The sequence below is a fragment of the Sinocyclocheilus rhinocerous genome, unplaced genomic scaffold (genome assembly GCF_001515625.1).
Source record: "Sinocyclocheilus rhinocerous isolate Xijiao unplaced genomic scaffold, SAMN03320098_v1.1 scaffold142, whole genome shotgun sequence".
NCBI classification, from domain to species: Eukaryota; Metazoa; Chordata; class Actinopteri; order Cypriniformes; family Cyprinidae; genus Sinocyclocheilus; species Sinocyclocheilus rhinocerous.
Window position 1 is genome coordinate 269731 of NW_015644380.1, and position 15066 is coordinate 284796.

At 34.2% G+C, this 15066-nt stretch overlaps 1 protein-coding gene across 1 annotated transcript in view; it reads left to right on the plus strand.

The window, feature by feature from the left end:
• LOC107758288 (thiamin pyrophosphokinase 1-like) overlaps positions 1-15066 on the plus strand; it is a 62298-nt gene that overhangs the window by 7041 nt on the left and 40191 nt on the right. The window contains exons 3-4 of the mRNA XM_016575994.1: positions 2216-2290; positions 10402-10471. Coding sequence (XP_016431480.1) covers positions 2216-2290; positions 10402-10471 — 145 coding nt within the window. The remainder of the gene's footprint in view (positions 1-2215; positions 2291-10401; positions 10472-15066) is intronic.

The window sequence follows — 15066 nt, forward strand, 5'->3', positions numbered from 1 at the left end:
ATTGCATGCCAATGTGCATTGGCTCGTTTAGTTTACACTCGAAGTAGATTGGTCTATCGAAGCGATATCCCAATTCGTCGGTCACGACGTGACGTCTCCGTTCCCTCCTTCAGGGAACGAGGGTTACCATACGTAACCGAGACGTTATATTTTATTAATATTCAATTAAACATCAACACTGCAGTTGTGGAGTATGGTAGCCTGAACAGGCCATGCTTATTTCGCCACGAACGCAAAATCAAACTTTTTTTTTTTAATCAAGATCTCAACTTAAAGGGTTTTTTTAATGCTGTTTTTTCTTGCTCCTACCGTTGAGCTTGCTCCTACTGTAGAACTGTAGAATTTTTTTTTGCTGTAGTTAAATTTGATAATTTTCCCAAAAGGTCCACATACTCAAGAGATTTCAAGACAAAAGACTCATGAGAACAAACATACCCTGGAATAGATGGACTCATGTGAGCTTACACTTCTCTGAAATGTTCTATATAACCCTTCAGTAAAACGAAGACTGAAGACATGGCCCAGAGTTTTGACCTAGTCCAAAAATACAACATTCTCATATCTCAGCATGTGCTGCTGATCCTTCAATTCATTTCAAGATTTGCGTTTCATGTCCTATTCATTCCAATTTGTGAACTAATCAAACCCAGCTTGTTTATGTGTTGAATTGCAATTTTTTTTGTATCCTAATGAACAGCAAGCTCTCAGCTAATTTGGTATATGATAATTTCTGTGTATTTCAATTGATAATTCCGAAAGAAAATATTAAAATGTGGAAAACATCCTTGGTGCCCTACTAAAAGTGTATGCTATCATAAATGTAATTTACAGGAAGAGGAGATCTGTGGCTGAAATGTGAAAAACCAATGTGGAATTACTGTTGTAAAATACAGATGTTGTTTCTTCTTGGAGTCATCTACCCTTTGCCAATGGTATTGCAATTAGCTCTCGTTCATTTATACACTGTGTTCGCATTTTAGGACGTTGATATTTCCCCAGCCTGTTCCACAAGGTATGTTCTGTTCACAGCAGCGTCAGCGTCAAAGTACCTGTCATTTATTCTGAGAGAGTTTTGACACGTACACTGTGTACTCAACTCATTACGGTTGCTCAGGCTGTGATGTAGGTTATCCCTTTTTCTTTTCTTTTTTTACAATGTTCACTAAAAAAACATGCATTAATGCTGCTGTATGTTCTTAATGCTGCCAGCATTTAGCCATGTGGAGATTTTGGGATTTCAAATGTGTGAGCAGCTTGGCTCTGGAATGTTTTGTAATTAAATGTGTGAACCCATGCATTTGGGACTGTTGGAGTGCTGAGATGCCTTACAGAACGTTATCTTGAAATATTAAAAACACAAAATTATAGAGTGACCACATTTCGTTTTCTCCCATAAAGTGTTTCAGACTGTGTAGTTGGATCAGTATGTGACAAAGTGACTTATATATTGGTACTGTGCCGTAGCGCTTAAGCACACATGCTCACATTGAGCTTTGGTGCTCAAAAGGGAGATACCACCTTTTCTTCCCATTATTTACTCTACTGCCTCCAAAATAATTTCATTTTATATAAAGTAATAACATTAGGGTTCGTCTCCAACAAAAAAGAATTTTGCTGAAAAAGATTTTGCTCAAAAAAATTAATTGAAAGATTTTTAAACAAATTTTTCATAACATTTGGCACACCATTTCTCCTTACTGTTATTATATTTTCTTTCATTTATTCATCCAAGTAAATATGTAAAAAAAAAAATTTATATATTATGGGAGCTTATACATAGTGTTTTGCTGAATTTTAATGTTCTTTACTGACTATAATTGATTTAGAATTGTTTCTAAGAACAAAAGTCATCTTTTACTTATATGTTAATATGTGTAAAGCTGAAATTGTTTTAATAATATTACACAGTTTGCATTACGTTGCTGCACAAAGTACATCTACCAGTTGTGGAAAACCCATCAGAATTTGTTTACCAAGGGCATTAGGCTCTATCATCGTTTTTACTCTTGCTATTTTCATTAGCTGCTTCTATTTAGAGCTGTATCTCACCAGATGAAACCAAATATTACAATAATGTTTTTTTGATTGTTTGTTTGTTTTTCCGCTCAGTTTCACACTGTAAGGACTGAGACTACATTGTAACCACAGGATGCTGTTGAAATATACCTGCCCATTAATGTTCACTTTCTGTGTGTTTCTTCTGTGCTTTCACCAGGAAAACAGAGGATTTGCATGGTTATCCTAAATCAGCCGATAGATGAGCAGTACTTCCATGTGCTGTGGAGTAAAGGTATTGATTTTGTGATTAATATCACACATTGGCCTATGATTTGATGCTTGTCTGTACTTGTCTTCCTTGCTTGTGCAGTAGAGTATGGTGACACACCTGGCACAGAACACACTGGAAAAAGCCAGACAGGCCTAAATGTTGATATATAGAACGGAGATATGTATGCTATAAAGCTCTTATAACCTATAATGCGTTAGTCATCTTTTCGATCCCCCACTGGATGAGCTATGATTATATAACTCTTGTTTTTTGTTTGTCTTCATAGCTTATTAAAGTAACTTTTTATTTTTTTATTTTACTAAGTATTAAGTAAAATTCTAAATATTTTAAATACTATGAAAGTATAAAAATTCTAAGATACACAATGCATGTATGCAAATTGGGACGCACCTAATGTTTTTTTTTTTTAAAGCTGCCTGTCAATTAAAAATTATATCGAATTAATTCAATGATATTCTAATTCAAATTAATTAAATACATTTTTATTTATTTTTTATTTTTTGGCTGTGAAATCATCTTAGCTAAAGATAAATCATTAGATTAGACATTACATTAGTGAGGCAGATGAGTAAATTATTAATTGCATAAATTTTCTTATTGCATTGTTTTCATAATTAATTGAACTCAATTTGTGCATTAATTTGATTGCCCTAGTTTCTTTCTTTACAGAATTTTTAGGGCTATCGAAGCCCTTTCAGCAGTGCAATAAGTTAAGAAAATTTATTTTTATTTGTTTTATAAATTTTTCCTGTTGTTTGTAGACTCTTTCCTTCTGATGGTTGCCGCTTTGTTTTTATGCAGGCGAGAGACTATATTGCACTAGCTTTTGTTGGTTTCCTGAGTTGATCTCATTTAAAAACTCCTGATCATGTAATTCCTCTGCCCTTGCATCAGAGATACTGTGCATTTTTCATGTGGCTTTGCTCTGGAGGCAAAGCAGGTGGGCGACGAGTGTGTTGCTGGGAGCAGGGTGAACATCACCATCAATCCAGATGGTTTTCCTTGAGGGACCGGGGCAGGGCACTCCACCCCTCCTCCAGTGAGCCTCAGAAGTGCAGTCCTATGGGCCGGTGGCACCACCAGTGCTCTATAGGACTGGATGATCAAAGACGACACTTTGTGGATACCAACACATTTTTGCATGCTTTGCAAAAGTAACTTCAAAAGTTCACTTCTTTCTTATTTCAGTTGTGTGATTAGTACTGAATTTTAAACTGCAAACTCTTTTATTTTATTTAAGAAACAAGATACTGTGAAACAGTAATACAAAAATAACTTATTTTAATATAGTTAAATTTTTTGCTTATTCCTGTGATGGCAAAGTTGAATTTATTGCATAATATTATTGTGGAAACGCGACAATTTTTTTTCTGGATTTTTTTTTTAATAAATATAAAGTTAAAAAAAACAGCATTTATTTGGAATATAAATCTTTTGTAACATTATAGATCTTTCCTGTCACTTTTGATCAGTTTAATGCATCACTGCTGAATAAAAATATTAATTTCTTTCAAATAAAATCTTACTGACCAAACAAATTTTTAACCGTAATGTATATAAAGCCACAAATTTTTCACAAAAGTGTCCAACTCAAATAGTTTTTTTTTAAGTGTGAACCGTTACAAAGTGTACAAACCAGTCGAAAACCACATCAATCTTATTTAGATCAAAGTTTTTGCATTGCATCTCAGTCTGATCTTTTTTAACTTCTATATTTTTATGGAGCTGTATACACTCTAGATACACTCATTTTCAGTCATTCTTTCATCATATAGCAAACTGTAGCATTCACTTTGTAGTGAATGAGTGTACGAGTCAGCGGTTTTGGATATGGCTTAGTGTGTAAAATGTCACTTACGTTATCTCGTACACCTTATTAGTTCAGCACCGTGGCAATAAGACATGAGCAGAGGCAAAAAGTCCACACTTACACACTTAGTTGTAGTATATGAAAGTCTCCTGGCATTCTGCTGACATCATCAGTGATATTCATCACATCTGAGAATGACTACACTGTGAAAAACTGATTTCTATACTTGCAAAATGACAGAGTGGACAGTCAGTCTAAAAGATTGAATTTGAAAACCAAATCAGATTTGTGGAAGCCATAGTCACCTCCTGTAAGCTGTCCTTCTCTAATATTGGTGTTTATAGAAGGAAATGCTTCAAATGTCCTGCTGTGATAAAAGCTTGGTGTATTGAAGAATTGACATTGCCACAGAAATCAGATACACTATAGTATACCATTTCTTTCTTCTGTCCAGAAACCTTTCTTCCAAATATTGTGGTATGTGGAGTAATTAGTCCTCTCTCTGTATTGAAGAGTGTGAAAGGGCCTCATTTGTTTGACAGTTTGTTTTGCAATACCACCAGTGTTTTGACTGGGCTTTTTATAATCTTTTGGAACATTTCACATTCCTTGGCGTTTTGGTCAATGGATGGATTGTGCTTGATGGGATTGATAATGATTTACAGTTTTGTGGCTTTCAGTCCATATCTGTAAGCCTCCTAAACATTATTTATCAGAAAATTGACATTTATAATGAAACAAAATATATCTATTTTAAATAAATGCTGTTCTTTTTTTCTTTGTTTCTTTCTTTCATCAAATAATCTTGAAACAATGTTTCCACAAAAATATTAAGCAGCACTGTAACTTTACAAATTTGATAATTATTAGAAATAATTCTTGAGCTCCAAATCAGCATGAATGATTTGTGAAAGATCATGCGACACTGAAGACTGGAGTAATGACTGCTGAAAATTCAGCTTTACCATTACAGGAATAAATAGCATTTTTAAATACATTGAAATAGAAAACTGCTTGTAATATTTCATAATATTAATGTTTTACTGTGTTTTTGATCATATAAATGCAGCCTTGGTGAACATAAAGAGACTTCTTTCAAAAACATTACAAAATCTAAGCAACCCCACAACTTTTAAACAGTAGTGTATTCATTGTTTTTAAAATTTCAGTTTTGCACTTTCATTAAAATGGAGCAAAAATATTGATTACTCATCTTATACATAGATTTTTGTCCAATCAGATGCTCTCTAAAATAAGAAATATTACAACTAACAACAAGTAACAAATAACATATGGCCATGGCCATGAAAAAGGTTTACTGGCTTTTTTTTAATGTATCCTACCCAAACTTCCTCCTTCAAAGGAAATACAAAATTGTAGACCTAAATTAAAAGTTTTGCACCCATTCTCCCTCTCAACTCTTTTGAGGATAAAAAAAACCATCTTAAAAGGCATACTAATCTTCCATTTTGCTCGTTGACCACTCGTCCCTCTTTGATTTACAGAGGCCACAGGCTTCACTTCACTTCCACTGCCAAAAGACATTAAATCAGCGACAGCAAAGTCTGCCTCATCAATATTTGTCCCCCATAAAACACCGGCCGAGTAGCAAAAGTTCATGACAGGAAGAGGAAGCACTGCTGGTGGATTATGAAGTGTTTATTTACAAGGTTATCTGTCCTGCACCAGGGCTTCGGTAAAAGAGCATTCACGAATGATTTACCCCCTCCAGCATCTCCGGCCGTCGTAATGCTGCCTCACCACAAGTGAGAATGGTTGGTTGGTTGGTTGGTTGTTTACTTTTGGACAACCCACCGCAAACTCTTTTGTAAAGCTTTTCAGTAGTTGAAAACCAGTTCTTTCTATAGATTCAATTAATTTTGATTGTAATGACTCACTGAATTGTTATTTATTAACAGCCAGAGGTGATGATTCATAAGTCTTAGGAAAAAAGAATCACATGATCTTGCAGCTGGGAATATCCTAACAGCGTTAGCAACATGTTCTCAGTATGTTAAGACATGTTAGCAACATTCTAAAACATGCTAGTGATGTGCTAAAACAAGCTACAAACATGTTAGCAACTTGTTAAAACAAGAGAATAACTGGTGCGCCCAAAATTGCATACTGTCTGAATAGGTATTTGAATTGAACTTACTTCACGCCTGTTAAAGAATTATTAATATATAGTAGCCCTGTTGAAAAAACCAGCATATGCTGGTTAGGTATGTTTTGATGCTGGGATGCTGGTTTAAGCTGGTCCTTTGCTGGTTTATGCTGGTCCTTTGCTGGTTTATGCTGGTCCTTTGCTGGTCAAAACATACCTAACCAGCATATGTTGGTTTTTTCAACAGGGAGGGAAGTATTTGATTTCAGATGCAGCAAAAGTCTTGGACAAAGCAGAGCATGTGATCTTGCAGCTGTAATTAAACATCCAGTGTGCTAAAACATGTTCTAAAACAAGCTAACAACATTATGAAACATGCTAGCAATTGTATAGCAACACTCTAGCGACAAACATCTTCAAACTTCAATCTTTGAAACTTCAAGCTTCAAAGGTGATGATTCATAAGTCTTAGGAAAAAAGAATCAGATGATCTTGCAGCTGGGAATATCCACAGCGTTAGCAACATGCTATCAGTATGTTAAGACATGTTAGCAACATTCTAAAACATGCTAGTGATGTGCTAATACAAACATGTTAGCAACTTGTTAAAACAAGAGAATAACTGGTGCGCCCAAAATTGCATACTGTCTGAATAGGTATTTGAATTGAACTTACTTCACGACTGTTAAAGAATTACTAATATATATAGTAGGGAAGTATTTGATTTCAGATGCAGGAAAAGTCTTGGACAAAGCAGAGTGCGTGATCTTGCAGCTGTAATTAAACATCCAGTGTGCCAAAATATGTTAGCAACATGCTATTAATATGCTAAAACATGTTCTAAAACAAGCTAACAACATTATGAAACATGCTAGCAATTGCATAGCAACACTCTAGCGACAAACATCTTCAAACTTCAAGCTTTTCAAACTTTTTCACTGAATTTTTGTTCATTAACAGCATGAAGAAAGCCAAAAGTGATGCTTCTTAAATTCAAAGTCTTGAAAGGCAGATCACATGATCTTGCAGCTGTAATTGAACCCACATTTTAGATATTCACAGCACATTTAGAACTGAAAGCAGTTTAAGTGCCGTTGATTCTCAAGATTCATGGCCATGGATGTTATACTATTGCCTATTTTGCTCGGCATGTGGTAAAGTCTTCATTTTATTGAAGACTTCATATTAATATATTTGCCTGGTGTCAAAATAATGAGTCATTTGCATTCAGCCCAGTGCTTTTAAGTCTTGCACCTAGCTGGAGTTCTCGACTGCACTCAATTACGGCCTGTTTTCCGGTTAGAGATGTAGCACGCTGTTTACTTTGATGGGATCTTTACAGAAAAGCTTCTTTGATTCACCTCCCGAGACTGCATTGAAAACGCCAGTGTAATCACCCTATGAACAAATGATGATGTCTTTGCCAGACCTATTGAGCTGTCTGGGAACTAATGAATGACTGGCCTGGATGCGTCATCATGAGACGTTATTTCATCAGAACTAAAGAGCAAATGATTGTACGGTTTACTTGTGTCTTTGTAAGTATATCTTCTCTGGGTCATTACTGACAGACTTGTACTGCACGATTGTAAAAAAAAAAAAAAACCTTTATAAAATGTGTTTTATTGCTTTTTGAATAAATATTTTTAAAAAGCTGATAATTATACACTAACAAACACTCTTATACGTAGCCTAAGCGCAGATTTAACACATTAATTTGGAATGATTATTTTAATAAATAAACCAATAGCACATATGTACAAAATAATGCCTTATAGTTTTTTCTTTAAATATTTGCAATACATATTAGATTTAGTATTATATAATAAATATATATTTAATATAATAAATATATTATACTTATTACAAACAAATAAATACATCTGTGTAGGGTAATTTGTCTTAATTAAAATCATTTGGGGCTTTTCTCTGGATCGATAGACAGACTGATGGATGGATGGATGGTAAATATTTGAATTTTTTTAGGGCTTTCAACTGTCACTTTAAAGTATTATTTTGCTATGATGAATTATTAAAAAATAAAATACTTTTAAATGCAATAAAACAATTTCAGTATCTTTTCAGTTACTTGTTACAATAATATAATGTTCATTTGGCTGCATTTCTCGTGATTGATTGGTCTTTAATTAATTATCAGCCCTATTTTTTCCTTTACAATGTGTAGTTAATGCCCTGCTGATTTATTAGACTCTCAGTAGCTTATATCAATCAGTCATTGACCACAGAATAGCCTGTAGACTGCAGATAAATAGCACCAAATAGGTCGACTTTAAGTTAGTGTACATAGAATCTAGTCTAAGACATTGTTTAGACATCTAAGAAACAGACAGCAAAAGGAACAAAAGTGTCATTTTTTGTACGTGTCATCCAGAGCAAGATGAACCTTGCAAGCAGTCACAAAGTGTATTATCACGTTTTCAAGAGTGCAGAAACTTTTTCAGTTCATGAAGGTGCTGTGTAAATTGAAAGTGAACGTTCTTGTGTTGTTGTGCTTCCACCCTTTCCTGTGTCACCAAGCAGAGAAAAAGTGGTGACAATTAATTCGTACAGGTGTTTAACTGTTTAAAATGTTTTCCTTGATCCTCCTCGTACTTTCATCTGAAATAAGTTATTTTTAACAGTAAACCCAAAGCCATCGTTTCCATTAGGATCGCAGCAGTGTCTTGCAAACGCATTCCATTATTGATGAGGCATATAATGCAATTCTGTTCCCTTGATGCTTGGCCATAAACCAACTGTGCTGACAAGATTACGTTTGTCTTGACATGATCTTTGTGACGATTCCTCACTCTCATAGGCATAACATCTGAGTGATTGTCCCAGAAAATCATCTTTGTTTCATGCGGCCGTGAAAATATTCCCTCCCTTTTTCATGGAATGTATTTGAAAAAAACATAAAGTCACCTCTGTTTGTTTATAAATGCGTTTCCGTTGGGGTTTTGTGGTTTTAAATAATAGGATTGCAGGCTTATAACCAAGCTACTTGATAAATGGAGGAAGGAAAGTCTTCAAAGGAAGAAAAAAGCTGTCACTCTCAAAGCACCTGGTTTAAAATAACTAATTTATTCAGTGAAAATGCTCAGTGTTTTAAATTCCTGTTTGTTACATCTGGCTATTGTCTAGAGAGTGAATCCCACATCTGTGTGTGTTAGTTCATCAGCTGCAAAAAGTCAAGAGCACTTCCTCTGAACTTCTTCTCATTCTCATGTCGAGACTTCAAAGTCGGCAGGATTATCATTTTAATGTCACTTTTAGATGCTATTTTTTGTACTCTCCAACTGAGCATATGCTGTGACATCTTTCCCAGATTTGTCAGCCTGCACTGAATTCAAAATCTAAAAACCAAATCTCAGGTAGTACTTTACTTGAAGCCTGTTTATATAGCATTTATAAAGGTTGCCTTAATGCCTTATGCACATTTTCATGCATAATATTTAATGCATGCTTATTATATATCAACATCTCTCTCTCTCTCTCTCTCTCTATCTTATGTAATTATATATAATAAATATATATTATAATAATACAAAATCTCATAGTTTATGATTTTTTTTATATTTACTATATTGTATACAATATTTATTACGATTTATAATAATACTAAATATGATATATATTGCAAAATATATATACATGTATTTTTATATACATATATGTACTGCATTATAATTACTATTATATTTCATAATTGTATTATATATGTATATATGAAAATTACTTTTAGATTTTAGATTATTACACACAGTGTCGATCAAGATTCATTATGTAGATTTGACTGTCATATCCCTCGTCAAAACCAGTGGCCTGTTTAACTGGATTTAGCTTCCCATTGGCCTTACCTTGGAAATGACAAGGCTCACTATGCTTATCAGAATCGATGATGATCCTGACAGGACAGACTGACCTTCATCCTGAAATGATTAGTGTTTTCGCGAAAGGCACAGGGGAGCCATTACTGTCAGCCTGGCCATGATCTAGAATAATCTATTTGTTTTCATTTCAGCACGTCAGCAGTTACCGAGATGGGCTCTGAAATGGCTTCAAACGTATAGCTGTATAATGTGATTTCAATTATATTTATATCTTCACTCATTTTTACGTCCAGATCTGAGTTGTAATGAAGCGGATCAAGGATTCATCTAAGCACCTCCTGTTTCTTTTTTGCCATTTCAGCCAAGATCCGAGCATGTGCAGACGGAGGTGCCAATCATCTGTACCGGCTCACGGAGGGTCGTCGCGAGAGGTGAGAACCCTATTTTGGCTCCCATCACGATTGACTCGGAGGGCAGAGATGGATCTGGTGATGTCAAGGTTCTGGTGTCATTGCACATGTTCTTCTCAGAACTGCTGGACTTGAAGGAGGCCTCAGGAGTATCCCGCTTGCCAGTGCTTTCAGAGGACTTAACTCCTAATCCATCACCTTTTGTCAGTGCCTGACAGGCCAGATTCATCTCAGGCCTCTAAATTGGGTACTTCTCTCCCCTCCAGAGCGGTTTACAATTGTTTTCTTTTGTTTGGGTTCCTTTTTGTTCTACAACCTAAAAATAACACGGATTCTCAGACTCTCCAAGCACCGAAATCACGGTGCTTTTAAAATTTGTTTATTTTAAAATGAAAATTCTGTCATTATTTACTCACTCTCATGGCATTCCAAACTTCTGTTTTGTTATTTTGATACCTAAAAATCATTTCTAGTTGTTAAGCTCCAAAAAAAAAAGCACAATAAAAGTAGTTCATGTGACTTGTGTGTTATATTCAGGGAAGACTTCTGAAGCTATGTGATAGCTTTGTGCCGTGAATACACTGAAATTAGACTAGGAATATAGTGTATGACTTGTATAGACTATTTTGATACCTTTGGTGCCTTTACATTTGGAAAAATCAGTAATTTTGAGACAGTGTTTGTCTTTTGTTAAAGGAGTATTAAAGGTTTGATACAAGTTAAGCACTATTAGCAGCATTTGTGGTGTAGATTACTGCTAATAATAATAATAATCATTTTCAGTCATCCCATGTTATTTTGCAAAAAGCAAAAATTGAGATTACTGTATTTCATTTACAGTATGGAAGTGAATGGTGCCAATTTTGGGGTATTTAAAAACAAAAATGTGAGATTAATAATTGTCGTTTTAGTTGTTTTAGTGTTATGTTGTCATGTCAATGAAGTTGTAAAATTGAATGCACACAGAAAAAGGTTAGTAAGTGTTAGTAAGTTTTTTTTTCACACTAAAATCATGTTAATATGCATATAGTTTATTTATGCTAGCAGTAAGTATTTTATTGTTTACAGATTGGCCCCATTCACTTCTGTTTAAGTTCCCCCAAAAATGAAAACTCTGAACCTGTATGAGTTTCTTTCCTTAGTGGAACATAGAAGATATTTCGAAGAATGTTTGTAACCAAACAGTTGCTGGTTAGCCATTGACTTCCATAGAATGGGGGGGGGATACACTGAAAGTCAATGGCTACCTGCAACTGACTTGTTACCAGCATTCTTTAAAATATTTTCCTTTTTGGGTGAACTATCCATTTAATTAATTAATGTTAGCAAGTTTAAACAAAAGCAAATGGTACTTTAATAATCTTCAATCAGAATTTATTCGGATTAACGCATATTTTTGTATGTAAAAATAGCATACAAAATAGATTTCTTTTTATGGCATCACAATGATTATTAATATCTTTTAATTACTGAAAACATGCAACACACTTCTTGTGCATTTCTTTAAATCTGAAATTAATAAGCATGATATTGTCGTAAGACGCTTGAGCCAGTAAAATAACATATTGTGGATTTAAATAGGAAAACAAAGCAAATGAGAAGATAATATATATATATATTAAGCCAGGTATAATAGAACTGCTGCTTCACAACAGCTGGTTTATTGTGACGGTAGGCATATTTAAGAGAGTGAGAATGCCTTCGTAGGGAGCTAATGATACATTCTGCGCACTGCCAGTAAAGTATGTTTCGACTGCGATGGTCAGAAGCTTGTTGTTTTGAGCTTATCAGCTTGCAGCAGCACTGCCAAAGACACCTCAAAGGACGTTCCAAAAAATAAACAATATCTTTTGAATGCACACATACAGCAGGCCCTGTTCCGTGTCACATCCATCAGTTCTCTTGTACCTGTCATTGCTTTACTCTGTATGCTTTTGTTGTCATCTGTAGATTTTTTTTTTTTCCAGAGCTGCCAGAAGAGAGTATAGAAGCCTTCTCCAGACAGTTAGCCATATGCGGTGACAATAGGGAATATCTACTCACTGGAAATTAATTGGATCTGGGCAACAAGCAAAATATTCCATATTTGGAGATGAATATCATCAGCAGACGCAGTGCTTTTTTTGTTTCTGCTTAGATTAAATGAAGGAATTCACAGTTTTGAAGGAATTAAAGGGGATTGTTCAGGCCAAAATAGCATTTCTGTCTTCTGCTTACCCTCATGTCATTCCATAACTGTATAATAATTCGGATATTTTTAATGAATCGGTTGGTCAAGTTCATAAAACTAATCTTAATAATTCTAATTTGTTGAATGATTTTGTCATTTTCATTTGGAAAAATGGTCTGAATGATTCAGATATTTTCAGTTAATTGCTTTATCATTTTCAAAAATGATCTGAACGATTCAGATTTTTAAGTGAATCAGTTGATCTAGTTCATAAAACTGGAATGCATGATTCAGATCATTGTAATTAATCAGCTAATCCAGTTCTCAAAACTGATCTTAATAATTTGAATATTTTTGCTTTATTCAGTTCTCAAAACTAAACTGAATGATTCAGATCTTTAAGTGAATCACTTGATGTCGTTCTCAAAGCTGATCTTAATCATTTTAATGTTTTGAACAAATAGTTTGATTCAGTTTGAAAAATGCTCTGAATGATTTAGATATATTTATTAATAGCTTGATTTAATTCACAAAACTCAATTATTAAAATATTTAAGCAAATCAGTCGATTCAGTTCACAGAAAAAAAAAACTGAATGATTTAGATATCTTCAGTGAATCCAAATCATTCACAAAAATGATCAATGGTTTGTTCATTAATAGAACTGATTCAATTGTTCAATTTACTGACTCAGTGATCATTTGCCAGTGTTACCAACTCACTGGAAGAAAAGATTATCAATGAATTACAACTTAAAATGCGCTCGGTTTCTCACACAAGAGTTATATGACCAGAAGACTTGAAATGTAGCACATAAGTCATTTGAAACACTATTGTGTTACTTTTATGATACTACTTTGTCATTTTAGAGCTTGACAATTCCAGTCCTCATTTGCTTTCATTATCTTGAAAAGACATGGGCATGCATAAATGATGAGTGTTTTGTGTGAACTATGAAAACTGTTGAGTTGACCAAAACCTACAATGTGTATCTAATGATACTTGGATATCAGGCTGCGCATTGTGGCATCTGGTTGTTGTTTGATACTAATTTGTGAGCAACGGCTGATTGGTTTAGACCAGCGTCTGCACATTCCCTGAAGTCTTTTTGATGCAGGACCGGAACACATTTCTTATGTCTGGCAGACCTCTGGCCTTGCCTAATTACATGCATCCACAGTGATTATTCATTTTTAATCTTCCTGTGCAAACAGGAGCTGACAGGGAGATAAATCTTCAGAGGAGCTGGTGCCCAGATCAAGACATATACTGTTATTATCTCACAGTGCCTTAAATGTAATTACTGCATTGACCTTTCCCAGCACTTTGATTAGTTTAGAAAACTCAGCTTTATTTAAACTGAAGCAGTGAACACGCTATTGCTTGGAGCTCAAGAAACATACTATGCTTTATTCTGCCATTTGCAGATGGTATCGGCCATTATGATGGAACAGATTTCTAGTCCCAGACTACCCGGATTATCAACAGTGATTGCTCTCTGGATAATCTTCCAATGTTCAGATTCTTATTAACTGTTACATTGGTGTATATACATTTCTCTTAATATGGCTACTGTTAAGAGAGAGAGAGAGAGCTGTGAGAGCTTCTCTCTGAAAGATGAATTAGTCCTTTTAATTGCTTTGGCTTTCATAACTTTCATATTTATATTATATTATTGATAAAAACAAATGAGCATATTATAATGATTTCTGAAAGATTATGTAATACTGGAGTAATGCATGCTGAAATACAGTTTAGCCATAACAGCAATGAATTACATTTTAAAATACTACATTTTAATTTGTTTCAAAAAGAAAATGGTTATTTTAAATTATTAAATTATTTTAAAACAAATAAGTGCAGCCTAGGTGAGCATAAGAGACTTCTTTAAAGACCTATATATTATTTTATTGACAGTGAACCTTAATGAAAGCACACTAGCAGGTTTTGAATGATGCAGTTGCATCATAAAATATGAATCTATGCAATGAATGTTAAAGCTGTAAAGTCTTTTCAGACAGTAATTTATTATTTCACACCATATTTAAACGCAGCCATACTCTGCACTTTTATAACATTTTATTATCCTCTTATAGTTCACTTGTGATGTTAGTAATTTAGGCTTTTTGCGGCTGAAATTTACCACTACAGAACTATTTTACAATTAAATGGCTTGTTTTTTTGCCATTCCTTTAAGACTTCTATATGTGAATGACTTCTGTTATGATTGGCTAGTCTGTCCACATGTGAAATAAGTAATAATGCTTAAAAAAAGTTTCAAAAAACAACCATGAAATGTGTATTTGTTAAAGGGGTCATATGATGTTGCTAAAAAGAACATTAGTTTGTGTATTTGGTGTAATGAAATGTGTTTATGCAGTTTAAGGTTAAAAAAACACATTATTTTCCACATACTGTACATTATTGTTTCTCCTCTATGCCCCGC